At 38.6% G+C, this 19,261-nt stretch overlaps 1 protein-coding gene across 1 annotated transcript in view; it reads right to left on the bottom strand.

Annotated features, from left to right (window-relative positions):
• ZC2HC1B (zinc finger C2HC-type containing 1B) overlaps positions 1 to 19,261 on the bottom strand; it is a 33,950-nt gene that overhangs the window by 6,035 nt on the left and 8,654 nt on the right. The window contains exons 2-6 of the mRNA XM_024747935.1: positions 18,966 to 19,027; positions 16,539 to 16,658; positions 15,873 to 16,011; positions 5,736 to 5,875; positions 2,202 to 2,307 (exon numbers count right to left, since the gene is read on the bottom strand). Coding sequence (XP_024603703.1) covers positions 2,202 to 2,307; positions 5,736 to 5,875; positions 15,873 to 16,011; positions 16,539 to 16,658; positions 18,966 to 19,027 — 567 coding nt within the window. The remainder of the gene's footprint in view (positions 1 to 2,201; positions 2,308 to 5,735; positions 5,876 to 15,872; positions 16,012 to 16,538; positions 16,659 to 18,965; positions 19,028 to 19,261) is intronic.

Below are 19,261 nucleotides of genomic sequence, written 5' to 3'. Positions count from 1 at the left end.
TGTAGCGTCCCACTTAATGCCACATACTGGGACACGGGACTGCTAAGCCCTAATTCAGGACCGTTCTACTGGTGCCTTGCTGCTGCTTTAAAGAAATTATTTAGTTCACAGAAGGAAACTCTTCCCCTATTTTCAACACTATGCCTGTCTCCCCCGATTCCCAGTCTCTTTCCAGGTTTACTAGAGTGGGGAATGAAAGTCCTGGACTCCGAGGCTGTACTCAATTTGACTTGGCACACTGTCAGAGTTGTCTAATCCCGATGAATTAAGAAATATTCCCTCTTGGCAAATAAGCTTCAACCTCAAAATCAAAAGGATGTTTTTCACTGGAAGGGAAGCATTATAATATATTCGTTGAAAAAATAAGAAAAGAAGCTATAGTAGAAAGAAACTGTCTTTTCTGAAGGACACTAATTGTTACACTTTAGAAAAAAGCTTGTTAGTGGAAGTTTTACCAAAAGAACACATATATAATTTGAATTATTTTTTTTCTAAGTGAAAACTAAAACCTACCCCATTGTTAAGTTTCTGCAGATCAGGAAAAAAACTAATGATTGGAGTTTAGATGGCTGTGGGGAAATTTTTAAAATATCAATTCAATTTTTAAGCCCATGATAAGCAACTCATGAGGAATTTAAAAACTAATGATAAAAATTTCTAGTGCTATTATTACTTTGTGAAACTGGCACTTCTTATTCTGGTTCTGATAATACCTTCAAAATAAGACTTGTGACCAGATGGGCCAATATGATCATGAATTAATTCATATTGCCTTCATAGTACATGCTGATCATAAGAATGCGCATTATTACTAATGCAGCTCAATGAAGAGAGAAAGCACAGTAGATATCTAATCCAGCTCTGCTGTTTACCAGCTGTGTGCCTCAGTTTCCCTTCATAGATTAAAACATTTGGAGGATTATTGCGAACATTAAGTGAAATGGGTCAAGCATATAGTAAGTACTATAATGGTGGTCATACCTTTTCAGTTATTTGAAGAAATTATTTCATTCTAGGAAGGAAATTCTTCCCTTTTTTCTTTTTTTCCAGCCTTACTGAGATCTAATTGAATATAATGTATAAGTTTAAGGTGTACAATATGATGACTGATACACGTATATATTGCAGAATGATTACCACAATAAGATTAGTTAACACACCCATCACCTCACATAGTTACTTTTGTGTGTATGTGGTGAGAACATTTAAGATCTACTCTCTTAGCAGTTTTTAAGTATATAATACAGTACTGTTAACTAGAGTCACCATGCTGTATTTTAGAGCCTCAGAATTTATTCATCTTATTACCGGAAGTTTGTACCCTTTGACCAACATCTCCCCATTTCTTCCACCCTACCCTCTACCCATAGTAACCACCATTCTGTTCTCTGTTTTTACGAGTCTAACTTTTTAAGGTTCCACACGTAAGTGAGGGCACACAGTATTCGTCCTCCTTCTCTCTGACTTACTTCACTCAGCATAATGCCCTCCAGGTTTATCCATGTTGTTGAAAATGGAAGGATTTCCTTTTTTTTTTTTTTTTTTTTTTTGTGGTACGCAGGCCTCCCACCACGGAGCACAGGCTCCGGACACGCAGGCCCAGCGCCCATGGCCCCAGCCGCTCCATGGTATGTGGGATCCTCCTGGACTGGGGCACGAACCCGCGTCCCCTGCATCGGCAGGCGGACCCCCAACCACTGCGCCACCAGGGAAGCCCTTCCTTTTCTTTTTATTGCTGAATAATATATACCCCATCTTTATCCATTCATCCATCAACGGACACGTCAGTTGTTTCTATATCTTGGCTATTTGAAAAATGCTGTAATGAACATGGGAGTATGGATATCTCTCTGAGACAGTGATTTCATTTTCTTCCCTTATTTTCAACACAAAACCTGGCACACTGCCATCTCCTAACTTTAATCTCTTTTTAATTTTACCAGACCAGAGAACATTGGTTCTAGACCCCGCTGTTGTAATCAGATCTAACTTTGTACATTTTCAGAGTTGTCTAATCCTGGTAAATTAGGAAATATCCTTTCTTGGCAAATAAGTTTTAACCCCAAACAAACCCACATATCTTTATACCCCAAAGCAACTTTAGATGTCATAGCTTTTGCTGACTGCCAGCAAATCCCAAAGCCAACAGTGGCCCCCTCTGACTCTGTCATTCGATAGTTGAGATGCTCACTCCAACTCACCTGGCCTGGTTGGGACCACACTGGCCTCCAGGGCCCTGTTCTGCAGCAGAGCTCCCACAGCACTGGTTACAGTCGTTCCTCTTTTTGGACTCATCTGAACCCTACCCTACAGAGAGAGAGAGAGAGAGAAAGACAGAGAGACAGAGAAAGAGAAAGAAAGACATAGAGACAGAGAGAGAGAGAGAGAGACAGACAAAGACAGAGAGAGAGGGGGCAGAGGGGAAGAGTTCTGTAACCTCAGGTAGCACACAGGACGTAAAGCTGTCTCCCCTTCACCAGCAGCAGGATGGAGTCATGTCTGGGACCTGCGACACCCAGGGGAGGGGGACATGCACACCCTGTACCTTAGTAGCCTCATTCCTGTCCTCCCTGCTGGGGCTCAAAACCATGTCTGGGGTTTTAGAGCTTTCATTCCATAATCAAGCCCTTGGTGGAGTGGTGATATGTTAATCCTGTAAAATTAGTTGTATGGAGACATAAGAAATCACTTAATGTCAATAAGGATAGTTATGGAACATTTTAGTTTTTCATTACACTTGAAGATGATTTTGTTTTTAAATACATGAACAGAGAAGAAAAACAGACACTGGCAGGCAGCAAGTGTTTTAAACACGGAATTCCAACCTCTCCACGCCACTCCCCTCCCTGCTGAGCAGCAGTAGCAGAACAGTCACAGTAATACAGAAGAAGGACCAAAAGGTTCCTTGGGAGCTCCTTTGTATACTCCTTTTTACCTCGCTACTGATCCCTCAACATCTCCATGGCAACTCCAGTATAAAGATAACCTGTTCCTCCAAGTGAGAATCCTCACTTGGGCAAGGAGAGCTAGGAGGCTATAGCAGGCAGCTCATCCCCAGCCAAACAAAGAAAGCTATTTTCAGAGGCCCATACTGGTCTCTTTTGGTTAAGGGTATAACATTTTTATACTTGATTATGTTTAAAATAGAAACACATTTCAGCTGTGCTGTTAACAGCCCTTCAAAACTGAAACAACACCTCCCTTTTTGTTCTCCTTCTGAATAAGCTCCACTATTAGGCAGGGCCCCAGAGTGGTGAAGCTGGCATAAGGGAAACAGCGCTGCTGTTCAAATACACTCTACAGCGAGTTTACTCAGAAAGCAAGCAATTCAGAATGCAAGCAATTTTTCTTCTGTGTTCCCAATCACCACTTAGCTCTGGAAAACAAGGAGAGGAACAGGGCCAAGTCACTGGTTGCACTCAGGACAGCCAGCTGGCCTTCTTCAGGAATAAAAAGCACTTCCGTCCGCTGCTTCCCTCTGCTCCCCTTGGGCCCACTGACGCCCACTAACTTTGTGGACTGGTTAGAAGAATCGTTCGAAGAAACATAATGCACTCTTTACTGCTTTAGGAAGTATAGAGTTGTCCTTTTTCCAAAACTAAGTTGAAGTCAAGCCCAAAGCAGTCATATTCCCCACCAAATTGTGGGGCCTATCCCACTATAAGAAAAGACCATGAGAGGGGAAGGAGGGCGGGGCAATGTGGAAAGAGGAAAGGCCAGGGCACCCTGTGTGCAAGGCACTGTACTGGTATTACCTATAATCCTCCCAACAGCTCGGCAAGACACACGTTAAAGTGAGCCTCAAAGAACTGAAGTAACTTTTCGAAGTTTACCTGTAGACAATATAAAACTGAAAGTCAAACCCTGACTACTGACTGAAAAATCTGGGCTCTTTCTACATTGCACTGCTTCCCATGATATTTCAGGTGTAAAGACTGAATCTCTACAACTATATTTATCATAACCACCTTGCCTGCCCCACCAACACACCTATCTCCTGCCTCCTGTGTTCCTTTATCTATATGTGTCGTATTATCTGCCAGGCTCTGGAGCTAAAAGCCTTTCTGCCAACCCTGATCCTCTTTTACCTTATATTCGATCAGCTTCCCCATCCCAAGAATTATTTCTTAAATCTACCCGCTGCTCCACACACACACACACACACACACACACCCCATTAGTCTTCTTACTCTGAGCCCTCATTTTCTTTTCTTGTTGTTGTGGCTTCTAACTGGTCTCTCGCCAAACCATCCTGAACACTAACTGCAAGGGTGATCTTTCTAAAAAACCAATTCCATGTCACTCCAATCTGTACTATGTGACCAGTTTACACTGCATATAGAATGAGGCCAGTGACGGATGGTTGGACAGAAAAGCTGAAGTCAGTCTGCAGGGAGAAGAGAAAGCAGCAGCAGAGCAGGAAGAAGAGACAAGATGGAAAGATGGACAGGAGGACTTCCTGGGTTCCAGGGAACTTTCAATTCCTGCTTCCAGGCCCTCAGGCTGGCTGGCCTCAGATTTAGGGCACCTATTCACTTAATCCCCTTTTTCCTCCTCTCTGAGCCAGCCTGGCTTAAAGCCCTTGTGGCTCTGACGCTCACCTGGACTGTCCCATCCCATCACTCAGCCACAGGCACTCTAGGCTTTGCTCCACGTGGCGGGCTCCTCAGGCCACGAGCTGGACACTTTGTCACAGTGTCCTTCCCAACTTCAAATCTAGACTGGTAAACCCATCTGCTATTTTGCAGAAAGTATCTGCTTCTCTTTGAAGCCTCTGCTGAATCACAAGGGGCCTCTGCCTCCATCTCGCTCCTGTATATGCCAACCACTACACCTTCCTACTGCACTGTTTCCAAGGCCACCTCCTCCTCCGAATCACAAATCCTCGGTCAACCAGCACTTGGCACAGTGGCTGCTTCAGCACAGATATTCAGTAACTGTCTAGTATATGTTGAGCTAGAGCTCAGGTCCATAGTCCGTGGGGTGTGCTATCGTTAGAGAGGGTCCCATCCCTATTACATACTGGATATCATGGAAATCTTTCTAAACATGCTTCATACTGTTAAGTATTCAGAACAATTTCATCTTTTCTTGGTATCTAAGCCATGTTTATGAAACTAATGGTTCTCATGGTACGCTGTAAGCTATGTCCCCGGCACCTTTGATGTGTATGGAGCTGTCTGCTCTCCCCAGTGTTGCTGTTATAAATATATTGTCTTCCTGATCCAGTGTTATTTTACTTACTTGTACCTATTTATAACAGCTGTTTTATCCATTTACCTTCAGTTGCTGACTCTGGCTTTGAATAGGGTGAAGACCCCTCTCCACAGAGCAAACACATGACCTGTAGAACAAGGCCTCCCTTGTGACGGCTTCCCCCACTTAGGCCAGTTTCACCTCAGGTTCAAGAGTCTTTTTGAGGTGGTTAAGGCTGATAACCACCATTGGTTAGAATTTTACCGTAATACTACAGAAGCACTACTTATACATCTAAGTCTTCAACCTAAGAAGCTTCAAACACTGTAGAAAAGTTTTTTCTACAACACCCAAAGGTGCTGTTAGCTGGGAAGCACCCCTCAAAAAGAAGCCAAGTCCCATGAAGATGAGTGACAGTAATTGGCTATCTCGATCCTCACACTTCTCAGGATGGGTAATTTAGGTTCCCTAGCAAATTCTACCTGCTTTCCCTAGGCATGTAAGGGCACAAGAGCCAGCACTTGGGGAGAGATATTCACCTGTGCCCTGGTTGCCAATTTGGCTGCTGTCTGGGCTGGATAAAAGACTCGGCGAGAAGACTGATCCTTGCAGAAATTAATGTGTTGATTGGCTGCGGTTTCATTAAATCTCCTCATACAATATGGACACCGAATATAATCTGAATGTAAAGATAACAACAAAAAAGCAATTAACATTTCAAAAACAACTCCGGAAGGGACTATATGAAATGAAGTAAATAGAATATGAACTCTGCTCCAACATGAAAGAGAGGTACCAAACTCTGGTTTGAGACATGCAAGGGCTCAAATAAAGGACAAGGTTTGGTAAATTTTTTCTACCTATACACTTATTTCAGTTAAAAGTGTTCCCTTAAAATGTTTACATGCTATGTTGCTTTCTCAGAAAATAGATTAATTATATATACTTCGGAACTTCCCAATTAAATGAATTATTTAGTGAACGATTATGTAAAGAAAGGAGTCCTAGAATCACAGAATATTGATATTGATGACTGAAGAGCACAGAAGATTCAAAAGCCCCAGTTGTGGTACTGAGTGGGATAGAAGTTTATACAAAAGTTATGGAGCTACAGAGGGAGTAAGATGTTTCCAAATGTGGGTTTGGGGGATGGCATTTGAAACCAATGTCACAGTCCTTCTGCAGTGGCCAGATTTTCCCACTGAACTCCTAAGTGAGGAGGCAACTGATATGTTCAGAAAGGGGGTTAGGAAAAGGGAGCAGGTGAGGGTTCAAAAACAGAAAAGGGAAGAGCTTCCTGTGTTAGAACCTCTCTGGCAGCCCTGAGGGCACGGGGTCCTCTGAGGTTCTGGGGGATACCCATTGGTCTCATCTGTTTCATTTGCAATTACTAGACAGTGGGAAAAAGGAGAAGTGAGAAAGATCTAAGGTCTTCTCAGAATGTGGAGATGCTCACATGTTCCAAAACCAGGTTGGAGCCTCCTCCTCCAAAGCAAGGGGGACCACAGGGGTCGTGTTGTTTTGTTTTGCTTTAGGCGCCTGGAAGGATGACAAAGTGGATACGTGCAACATAAGAGAATAACTACCTCTCTCCCCAGGAAGGACCTGAGACGGCACCACCTTAAACTCTGTGTGGAAGTTTGGTTTAGTATAGAGTCAAAATTCCTACATGTGTGAATGGGTATTTAAGGCAGTGATGTCTTCAAAGTTAAAGAGTTTTTTGAAGACATCTTTTAAAGCAGTTCGGGGAGTTTTCTACTTGAACAAATCATTTCCTAAAATGAATACTCATAAAATGAAAGAATTGGAATATGTAAGAAATTGGAATGAAAGAAATGGTTAGCACTTAACCTAACAGTTTACTGCACACTCTGGAAGGCATTACTTCATCAATTCCATACTTACTGAACACCTATTATGCTCCAAGCAACTTGGGGATACAATGTCTCTGTAATCAAGGACTAAGCATTCTAATACAGAAACAAAATTTTCCCATGGTGACAAATTCCTTGAACAAAATAGAACAGGACAAAATAAAATAGAACAAAATAAAATAAAATAGAAATGGTGAAGGCTCTGCAGCTTGCCTGACTGGTTTTGAGCCTGAGCTCTTCCCCTATGTGTGTGAACTTGGGCACGTTTCTGAACCTCCTTAAGCTTCAATTTCCCCAGTACCTACACATCACCTGTATCATTGAGTTGTTATGAAAATTAACTATGATAATCCACAGTAGGGCCTGGTACAGTGGGTGGGTAGAACATGCTGTAACTATAAGGAAACAGGCCCAGCCAGGTTGTGTTCCAACTATCAAACAGAAAAGAAACTGCTTATGAAAACTAAAACAGAAAGTGCCATTACCATGCAGAACTCATTTACGATAGTGCAGAAAAACATCTAGAACTGGGTTCGTGGTTCAGGGGTTATTTCTTTAGTTTTACCGGCTGAAAAGTCAAGGTTTATATCAGAAATGCTGCTACCATAAACCAGACTCAGTTTGGGCAAAGACAGTGATTATGGCAGTGACTGTGTTGCTTCCTTAATCCCACTTGTTCATTCATTCATTGTGCCCTTCTGTGTGTTTGGCACTATATGCACTGTGGAGGAAACCAAGTTGAAGTGTAGTATTTCCCTGCTGACAAAGATCTTAGAGATGACTAGAGGCCTAGGTGAAGAAGCAGACAATTACCACTCCGGGGAATAAGTTTTGAAAGGAGGAAGCACTAGGTCCTCCAGGAGTCCACAGGAGGAACACGAAGCCCAGACTTAAGGGGCAGAGGAAGAGAACATCAAATATACTGAGAATGCAAAAACTCTTTTCTTGCAACAATAATTTGAACACAGCATGACTGAGCTACATGTTCGACCCTCGTCTCAATCTGAGTCACTTCTTCCTCTATCAATAATGATGTCATAAAAATCACTATGTGCTATCTATTTCAATAATGATTTATAACTAATTAATTTATTAATTAATTTATTTTTTGCCACACCGTGCAGCATGCAGGATCCTAGTTCCCCGACCAGGGATAGAACCCGTGCCCCCTGCAGTGGAAGCTTGGAGTCTTAACCACTGGACCACCAGGGGATTCCTGATAATGATTTTTAATGTCTTATTCCATATCTCATAGAAGATTAAAGTAGAAAAACAAGCATCATTTAAAAATGCAAGCACTTTGTTGAGTACCCATGTCTACATAGCCCTGTGAAACGTGGACCAAATGTCCCAGGACCACTGAAAATCCCAATTGTAAATATTCTATATCACTGCCCTCATAAACTGTCACATAATCCTGGAAAGTTGAATGACTGGCAAACTTAAGTCAGTAAGAATTAGAATAAATATATGCACGTCACAAAAACTGAGCCATGAAATAAGGAATCATGCTGGAAAAAAAATGGAAATTACTTGCAAACTCATACATACTAGGCCATATGATTAATAATACTAGTAATATCTGTATAAATTTTCTAAGTATTTAAGCTGGAGAATATATGGGCTAATATAAAATCCCTGCACAATCAAAATAATTGAATAGTAATGAAAATGTGCTATTGGAGGTAATCATTTTGCTTGGTGCATAAAATTATAATAAGGGCATAGGGAAGAATTTAATTATAAAACTGTATTTTAGCATAAAAATGTAAAGGGCAGAAAAATAAACTGTACACTTGATGAGGCCTGTACACAAAGGGAATTATTTATTTTAAAGAAACAATAATCCCCACATTTTAAATCCAATGTGGAAATTAGAGAAATTCACACAGCAGACCATCTGACATGGTTTCATTATTCAACTAAAGAACTAGAAGGTAGCCATCAACCCTGCAGCATCTGCTATTAAAATGAAGTAGTTCTCATAAAAGATGCTTTTATTATACAAAGCTTGTTGCTAAAGTATTATCAAAATCACAGCCATAGATCTTTCTATGGAACATCTTAAGACAACACATGATTTCAAGTTAATTTTCATAAGCACCTAGCAAAAATGAAGCAATTATTAAGAGTATTTTCTGGTACTGAAGTTCAGATGATTTATTTTACGGATGATTTTTATAGTATTACACTTTGGTTTTGTTTGTTTTACTTTTTACTTTACTTATTTATTTTTTGGCTGTAACACTTGGCTTGCGGGATCTCAGATCTTAGTTCCCCAACTAGGGATCGAACCCGCGCCCTCGACAGTTTAAGTGTGGAGTCCTACCCACTGGAACACCAGAGAATTCCCTTTTTATACTTTTTAGAACTTTGAGGAATAAGTTATGTGCATTAAAATGCACCTATTTTAAGTGTACAGTTTGAAAAGTTTTGACAAATACATACATTTGTGTAACCACCCCAATTAAAATATGAAACAAGTCTATTACCTCCAAAAGTTCCTTCATGCCCCTTTTCAGTCAATAATTCCCCCAAACCCAGACTCAAGCAACCAAAGATCTATTTTCTTGTCACTAAAGATAAGTTTTACCTCTTCTATATCTTACTACAAGACAGCATCCATGGTGTGTTGCATGTAGAGTTGCACTTTCTTCTTACTGTTCAGTTGTATTCCATTTTGTAAATATTCCACAGTTTATCCATCCACTTGTTGATGGTCATGTTCAGTTTATGCTACTTAAATGGAGCTGCTATAAACATTAATATGTAAGTCTTTTTTAAGGACATGTTTTCCATTTTTTGCACAAACAGCTAGGAGTGGAATCACTGTATAGGTAAGTGTATGTTTAACTTAAGAAAATACCAAAGTGGCTGTACTATTTTAGACTCCCAGCAGCAGCAGCAGATGAGCATTCCGGTTGTTCCATATCTTAACCATCACTTGTATTGTCAGTTTTTTATTTTAGCCATTCAAGTGGGTGCGTAGTGGTATCTCTCTCCGCGGCACGTGGGATCTTCCCGGACTGGGGCACGAACCTGTGTCGCCTGCATTGGCAGGCAGACTCTCAACCACTGCGCCACCAGGGAAGTCCCCTCACTGTGGTTTTAATTTACATTTCCCTGATGAAAATGATGTTGAGTATCTTTTCACATGCTTAATGACCATTATTTTGTGATGTTCTGTTCAAATACATCTCTTGCCTTTTCCTTATTGGGTTGTCTTATTATTGAGTTAATAAGACTTCTTTATATATTCTTGATATTTGACTTTCATCAGATACATGTATTATAAATATTTTCTTATACTGTACCTTGCCTTTGCATTTTCCTAATGGTGTCTCTCAAAACTAATGTTTTTAATTTTGGTGAAGCCCAATTTATCAACTTCCTTTTTAAAAACCTGTTGCTGCATTTTGTGTCCTGCTTAAAAAATCTTTGTTGACTCTTAGATCAAAGATGTTTGGTTTTTCTAGAAATCTTATAGTTGTAGCACTTTACAGGCCAATGATCATTTTGAATTAATTTTTGTGTATAGTATAAGACTATCCTTTCCCATGTTGAATTACTTTTGTTAAAAATCAACTGCCCAGGGCTTCCCTGGTGGCGCAGTGGTTGAGAGTCTGCCTGCCGATGCAGGGGACTCGGGTTCGTGCCCCGGTCTGGGAGGATCCCACGTGCCGCGGAGCGGCTTCTTATGACCCAAAAAAAAAAAAAAAAAAAAAAATCAACTGCCCAGATTGGGGGGAGATCAATATTTAGATTCTCTTTTCTGTTCAACTGATATATTAATACCAAATTTCCATGATTACTGTAACATTATAGTAAGTCTTGACATCAGGTAGTGTAAGTCCTCCAATTTTATTCTTTTTTCAAAACTATCCTGGCTATTCAAGATCCTTTGAATTTCTGTGTAATTTTAGAATCAGCTGGTCAATTCCTACTTGGCAAAGAAAACTTACAGGGATCTTCACTGGAACTACATTGAGTCCATAGATCAATCTGGGGAGAACTGACATCATAACACAATGCATGAGTCTTCCAAACCATGAAAATGGTAAATCTCTCCATCTATTTTAGTCCTCTTTAATTCCTCTAAGCAATGTGTTGTGGTTTTCATTTTTAAAGTCTTACACATATTTTGTTAAATATATGCCTAAGTATTTCATGTTTTTTACATGATTATAATGGCATTTTTCATTTTTTCAGTTGTTTATGCCTAGTATATAGAAATACAATTCACTTGTGTATATTGACCTTATAACCTGAAAGCTTGTTAAAGGAACTTTTAATTTCAGTAGCTTTTTTTGTAGTTTCGTAAGATTTTCTACATTTACTCATTCATGATCATGTTGTCTGTGAATAAGGATAGTTTTACCTCCTCCTCTCCAACCTTTAAATTTATGTGTATGTATGTGTGTGTGTATAAAATATATAATTTTTTCTTATTACACTGGGTACTATGTCCAGTACAGTGTTAACTAGAAGTGGTCAGAAAGGACATCCTTGCTTTTTTCTTAAATTCAGTGGGAAACTGTTCAGCTTTTCACCGTTAAGTGTGATATTAGCTGTAGATTTTTCAGAGATGTCCTCTTAAAAGGAAGTTCCCTTCTATTTCTACCTTTCTAAGAGTTTTCTTTTTTAAACATGTATGGGTATTACATTTTCTCACAGGCTTTTTTCCTGTAGCTACTGAGATGATCACATGCTTTAAAAAATATTTTGTTAATATGATGAATTACATTTACTATTTTCTTCCTTCTACTTATTTTAGGTGTAATTTGTTCTTCTTAACTTTTTTTAAAAAATAAATTTATTTATTTATTTTTGGCTGTATTGGGTCTTCGTTGCTGCACGCGGGCTTTCTCTAGCTGTCATGAGCGGGGGCTACTCTGTGTCGTGGTGTGTGGGCTTCTCTTGTTGTGGAGCATGGGCTCTTCAGTAGTTGTAGCACACGGGCTCTAGAGCGCAGGCTCAGTAGCCGTGGCACACAGGCCCAGTTGCTCCACTGCATGTGGGATCTTCCCGGACCAGGGCTTGAACCCGTGTCCCCTGCATTGGCAGGCAGATTCTTAACCACTGCGCCACCAGGGAAGCCCTTTTTCTAACTTTTCAAAGAGGAAGTTTAAGGCAATTGATTTAAACCTTTTTTCTTTTCTAATATAAGCATTTAAAGCTATAAACTTCCCTCTAAGCACTGCTTTAGCTGAATCCCACAAATTTGGTATGTTTTCATTACCATTCAGTTCAAAATATTTTCTAATTTTTCTTGTTCTTTCTTCTTAGATCCATGGGGTATTTAGAAATGATTTATTTCCAAATATTTAGGAGTTTTCTAGATATATTTTCATCATTAATTTCTAATTTAATTCTGTTGTGGTCAAATAACATAGTCTGTATGATTTCAGTCCTTTTAGATTTATTAAGACCCACTTTGTGGTCCTGCACATGGCCTATCTTGATTGAACGTTACATGTGTACTTGACAACAATTATATTCTGCTGTTGCTGTGTATCACACTATAGCTATAGATGTCAATTGGGTCAAAATGTTACAAGCATTTCAGACTGATAGGTCTTCTTGATGAATATATCTTTTTAATTATTATCTCTGTTAATAATACTTGCCCTGAAGTTTACTTTTCCTGGTATTAGTATTAGCTACTCCAGTTTTATGATTATTATTTGAATGCATATCTATCTTTTCCTGTGCTTTTAACATGTCAATCTACAACTGTTCAGACATTGCTGGTATTTATTTCTCTTTTTATCCAGAGGAAAAGCATAAATCATAAGTGTACGGCTCCATGAAATGCTCACAAACTGTGCACACCCGTGAAACCAGCCCAGATCAAGACACAGACAGTTCCCACCAATTCCCCTTGAGTTGCCTCCTAGTTGTCCCCACCTCTCCAAGTAAACTCAGAGACTGAAACCTGAAGTTTCTAAAAAATTGAGTTTCTGATATTTATAAATAAGGAAGTCTGCATTCCTGCCATCCTTTGAGAAATCAGACCCAGCAACCCTGGGTGTGTGTTCCTTTGAGGCAGCCGTGTGCTGAGGCAGGAGCAGCTGTCCCTTAGGGAGGGTGTAGCCTCTCTAGGCCCACCTGGCTCACCTCACTTTGTCACCTGCCTAGCTTGCTTATTTGTGTCTTTATATTTAAGGTGTGTTTCTTGTGGAAAGCATATAATTGGGCCTTGCTTTATTATTCAGTTTGACAATCTCTGCACTTTATCCTAAGTGTTTAGGTCATTTATATGCAATTGTCCATATGGTTAGGTTTAAATCTATCATCTTGCTATTTGTTTTTATCCTACCAGGTTTTTGTTCCTTTTTTCCTCTTTTCCTGTCTTTTTCTAGATTGAATCTTTTTCCATTTTATCTCCAGTCTATGTATTGTCTTATTAGCTATACATCAATATTTTGAATGTTTACTCTAGGGCTTATTAATAGGGATCTTTATGATATAATACTCTATCTTCAAACAATGCTATACCTATTCATGTATACCATAAGAACCTTTCAACAATATACATTCATTTTCCTCACTCAACCTTATCCTATTATTTTCATACATATCACTTTCAAATGTTATAATACCCATGTTATTACTTACACTTTAAAAAGTCATTTATAACCTTCAGCTAACATTATACTCAATGGAAAGCAAGACAAGGATGTCTGCTTTCACCAGTGCTATTTAACATGATATTGGAAGTTCTAGCCAGAAGGTTTAGACACAAAAAAGAAATAAAAGGCATACAAATAGGAGAGGAATAGGTAAAATTATCTCTGTTCACAAATGACATAATCAAATATGTAGAAAACCCTAAAGATTCCACACCAGAAACCAACTGTTACGAGTTAATAAGCAAAATTCAGCAAAATTGCAGGACAAAATCAACTCACAAAAATTGCCTGTACATCTATACACTAACAATCTGAAAAGAAAGTCAACAATTCCATTTACAATAACATCAAAAGAATAAAGTACTTAGAAATAAATTTAACCAAAGAGGCAAAAGACTCATACACTGAAAACTACAAAGCACTGCTGAAAGAAATTAAAGAGGACGTAAATGAATGGAAAGACATTCCATGTTCACGGACTGGAAGACAATATTGTTAAGATGACAACTACGCCCAAAGTGATGTACAGATTTAATGCAATCCCTATCAAAACTCAATGGCATTTTCAGAAATAGAAAAATAAACCCATCCTAAAAATTCATATGGAATCTCAAAGTTTCTAAATAGCCAAAATAATCTTAAAATACTCTCCACTTCCTGATTTCAAAACATACTACAAAGCTATAGTAATCAAAACAGTGTGGTAATGGTATAAGGATAGACATATAGAAAAATGGAATAGAATAAAGAGCCTAGAAATAAGCCTTCATATATATAGTCAATTGACTTTTGATAAGTGTGCCAAGACCTTTCAATGGGGAAGGTACAGTGTTTTCAACAAATAGTGCTGAGAAAGGTACCACATGTAAAACTAGATATCCAACTTCCAATGATCTTACTTTATACCACATTCAAAAATTACTTGGATCAAAGATCTAAATATAAGAGCTAAAACTATAAAAACTGTTAGAATAAAAAACACAGGGGAAAGACTTCAAGATACTGGAGTATTTGACATCAAAAGCTAGGCAACAAACAAAAAAATAGGTAAATTGGACTTCATCAAATTACTTTGGGGCATCAAAGGTACCATCAAGAAGAGTGAAAAGACAGTCCACAGAATGAGAGAAAATATCTGAAAATCCTATACCTGATAAGGGATTCGTGTTAACATTAATCTAATCATGCCTCTGGACCTAATTTCTAATTTACAAAAAGACAGGGGATGGGGAAACAAGTTAAATGTTAATTAATATGACTTAAAAAGCAGACAAATCCAGAATATGAGACATTCTAAAAGATAAGTGGCCTGGCAGGGGTATTGTGCAGGATTAAAAGGGACTAAAGAGACAACAAAAGAAAATGCATGAACCTTGACTGAATCCTGGATTGTGGCTGAGTGGTGAGGAGAGAGCTTCAAAAGACATTCTTAAGATAACTGGGAAAATATGACTTCATATATTTAGTGTGATAATAGTACTGTGGTTATGCAGAAAAATGTACTTAAGAAATGCATGGTGAAATAGTTATGGGTAAAGTGTGATGATGTTTAAAACTTACTTTTAAATATTTGTGCCCCCTCACAAAAAAAAACAGAAAGAGAAAAAAATATGACAATAATGTCCAAATTGTCAAATTTAAGTGGAAGGTATATGAGTGATCATTGTACTATTCCTTCCTCTTTTCTGTATATTTGAAAATGTTCAAAATAAAAAGCTTAGGGTAAAAAAGCTGCGGGCCACTAACTGTACAACTTGAAATGGTTAAAATGGTGATTTTATATTTTATATTTTTATCTCAAAAAATTAAAAGAGCTGTGGGTATTTGATGCTATGGAGCTATTACAGAACTGCTTAAACTGCTCTGCCCAGCTCCGTTCTCATAAACCAAGATGTGAGGGGCATCCCCTGGAGTTCTGTAATGCCATGACACTGGGTACAGTGCTGCACTCATGTTGAGGTAGAGTTAGAAGGAAACACAGAATCTTTACACAGAATTGAAAAGAATATGATAACATAAATTTTATGATAAATTTACTTTTATATAATTTAATTACTATTGTTAATTTTAGAGTTTATAGGAGGAAGGCATAATGACTAGGCCAAAAATCAAGCATAGCCTCAATTGGTTAAGAGTAAAATGTCAAAAGCAAACCAAACTGGACACACACCTAGGTTGATGGACGGAGGGGATGGAGGTGGGAGAGGCCGGCCTTCTTTAATGGCTAGTGTACACTGCTTTGCTGATCGAATCGCAGTAATGAAGTCTTCATGTTGTTGTCTCCAGTTAGATTTTCTCATGGGTTGAGGCTATAAAAAAATAAAACGTATACTAACCTAGACTATATATCTCACCATTATAATTTTTTTTAAAGCTAGGATTTGAACTTACAAGAAACAGAACTGTGAAATTTGGAGAAAAAAGAGAATTTGTTTTCCAAAAGTATCAAAAGAGGTTTGGAAAATACAGTAATAAAAGTTGCAAGTCACAATAGTGAGGGAAAACACAAAATAACAATCAGGAAAACAAAGAAATTACAAAACTTTAAAGGAAGACTTAAATGTAAGATTAAAAATGACTGTCTTCCAAGTTAATTGCTGGATTTAATGTTACTCTAATGAAAATATAAACGAGATTTTTTTGCCACATCTGGAAAGTATCTGAAATACATTTGGAAATCTAAGTGAGCATGATTAAAAAGAAAACAGTAAAGGTGGATTATACTTACATGACATTACACTGCATTATCAAGCAAAAATGAAACCAGAGAGCCAGAAAAAGGCTTTAATGTACTGAAGGAGATAATCAAGAACAGCAAGGAAGATATCGATAGTACCTTGGATTGAGGAGCCTTCCACACAGTGGGAATGTCAGTGCCCTGTAATCTTTGTTTTAAGGAATTGAAAGGTTTACGCTTTTTGTTGAACAGTTTTCTACGTATTGGTCCATGCCTTTCCTAGAAAAGAAGGAGTGGGGATTAAAATTTTTAACATGTACAATCACAAAGTTCGTAATGCCTCAGTGTACTCAAGCAGCCCCTGCTGCGGTGACTGGGTTGCACCTTCAGAGCCAAGTTCATTCTCTAACTCTCAAATCACAGCAGAGCAAATCCATCTGGCTCTCTTCACCCATGTTACACATAACGAGATATTGTGTTTGGGCAAGGTCAATAAAAGGCCTCTTCAGCTAAAGAAACTAACTTAAAATTTGGTCTTACATATTTAACTCTATCACTTGGGCTCAATGAATAGTTCCAAGCATTAAATAATGTTGAAAAGGCAAACTTTCTAGTTTAAGTTGAAATAAATTATTTCTGATATTCGGCTAGGTACTCACTGAAGCCAAGGAACTTTTCTTATTTCTTCTATTCTGTTTCCTGCCTTCACTGCTCTTAAATTCCAAAAGCACGTCATCCAGGAATTGAGTCCCAATAACCTTAACATTGTTTTCCCATCATTTTGAAGGAACTCTTTGCATACAGCAAGGGGAAACTTAGCTTCTTACCAGTGGAACCTTCTCAGAAAAACTCTTCTTACCACTCAACATTTCAAAATTGAGTTTAACTGGGTTACTTTTCTACACACAGCAAATCAAAACACTTAACCCCTGAAAAGGAGTGGAGAGGTTTCAAAGAAATATTTGAGAACATCTGCAAGAAACAACTGGGACAACCATACCACGAATGAAAAATACACCAATTCCATTTAAGTTATGAAGACATTTTCCCTTAGTGTGTCCAAACATTTCACATTCATGAAGTCATTTATTTTAGAGCAAATCTAAGCTTATAATATTAAAATTTAAAATATTACAATACTTATAAGACAATCGGCAGAGAAAACTAAGACAAGCGGCAGAGAAAACTACTCCAGGCAGTAGACCTGTAAGTACTCAGCATTTCTGGTAAAAAAAAAAAAACCAGGGAGCCAGCACGCAGAGCTTTGCCTGTGTACCATTTTTATAAAGTCTGCACTGCACCACTATGGGATTATGCCAGGATCTTTGCCTTCCACTCTTAAGTCCTCTTCCTTGGTGGTCATGTAGCTCATAATAGCTATCACTTAGACAGTTGCTTTGTCCAGACCCAAAAAATACAGGCTCCATGAAAATCACTGCACCTGGCTACGAACAAGCCATACCACTTTAAACTGAAGGAGAGAGAGAGAGAGCAGACCACTTGATCAAATGCTCTTTGTAGCCTAGAAATGGGTCAATGAAGTAAAACTCAAGAGGACCCAAGAATACTTGGCATTTAGTGATCCCTCTTCAAACGGTACCTTCTAGGTCTCAAATCCATTCTCATGGGGTGCAGTCCTGGGTTAGCAAAGGCAGCTCCCTATTGGATTGTTGGGATACAACAGGCCCTGTGAGTTCACCTTCTAGATCCAGCAAACTCTAGCTGCGGTTAACTAGAACAGATATTTCACTTTTAAATTCCCCACAGAAATAAAACCTACAACCTCATTTGGTAGTCTTTTGCCCCAAATGTAGTCAGGTTTATAGTCCAAATTCTTTAAGTTCAAAACAAGTCTCTTTGACCTAAATGTCCCAACAGTTCATTATCATCTTAGATTTTTGTTTTAAATCGTTTTTCTTGGGAACTCCTTCATAATATGGGGGGCCTACTACCTGTCTGTTTCCCTAATTTTGAAATAAATCAAGCTTTTATTCAACTTTATAGGCATCAATCCGGGGACCTGACATGCAGTTAGCTTGAATCTAATTAACAATTAGGTCTTGGAACAAGCCTTACATCCATTTTGTTCAAATTACATAAAACCCCTGAAACTAGAGAGTTCTGTCTTTATACGTGGCAAAGCAGGAAACAGAGGGAGGTTAAAGGACTTGTCAGAATTAGTGACAAATTTGAGGCTAAAAGCCAAGTTTCCAGATGCTCCAAATTCAATGTTCATTCCTCTTGACTAGCTAATTTCCCTGGTGCTTTGGCCTTAAAATTTGAATTTTTGATGCTTATAGAAAAGGCAAAAGAGCCAAAACCTCTCAAGAGACAATCAGCTGTGCCAAGATACTTTCATCTGGCTTCCTTTTAGTAAGAGGACCATGTTTAATAAGTTCCCTTTTGAATGGGGCAGCACTGATCTGCTTAAGTGTCCTCTGGGCCTGCCAGCCATAGGTTATGTACTTTTCTCCCCTTGCTTTCCCTCCACATCTGTCTTTAATCTTTGCCACTGTGGCCTCCTCACTGACTTGACAGTTCATTTAACTCCAATGAAACACATCTACAAAATGTCTTTATGTTTACCAGAACATCTGCTGCAAAGCGTCTTCCACAGACTTCACAGGGAAATAATTCCTGATTGCCATCTGTATAGGATCCAAGAGCACATTATGTTAATTTCACAGAATTGCCTGCCCGAGAAGAAATGATTAACTGGAGGAGACCTCAATAGCTTGATATCCTCACTCTCTTTTCCCCTCTCCAACTACTTCCTTCTATTAGGAAGATCCTTTGTAAAACTCACCCGTTTTCTTCTCCTAACCTAGACTTCTCACTTCACTGAACAGATAAATTCCATATGCTTCAGGCAACTAGAGTAT

Source organism: Neophocaena asiaeorientalis, unplaced genomic scaffold (genome assembly GCF_003031525.2).
Source record: "Neophocaena asiaeorientalis asiaeorientalis breed wild unplaced genomic scaffold, Neophocaena_asiaeorientalis_V1.1 scaffold123, whole genome shotgun sequence".
Lineage (NCBI taxonomy): Eukaryota > Metazoa > Chordata > Mammalia > Artiodactyla > Phocoenidae > Neophocaena > Neophocaena asiaeorientalis.
The sequence above is the reverse complement of the archived record's forward strand: the minus strand, read 5'-3'. Positions and strand labels throughout refer to the sequence as shown.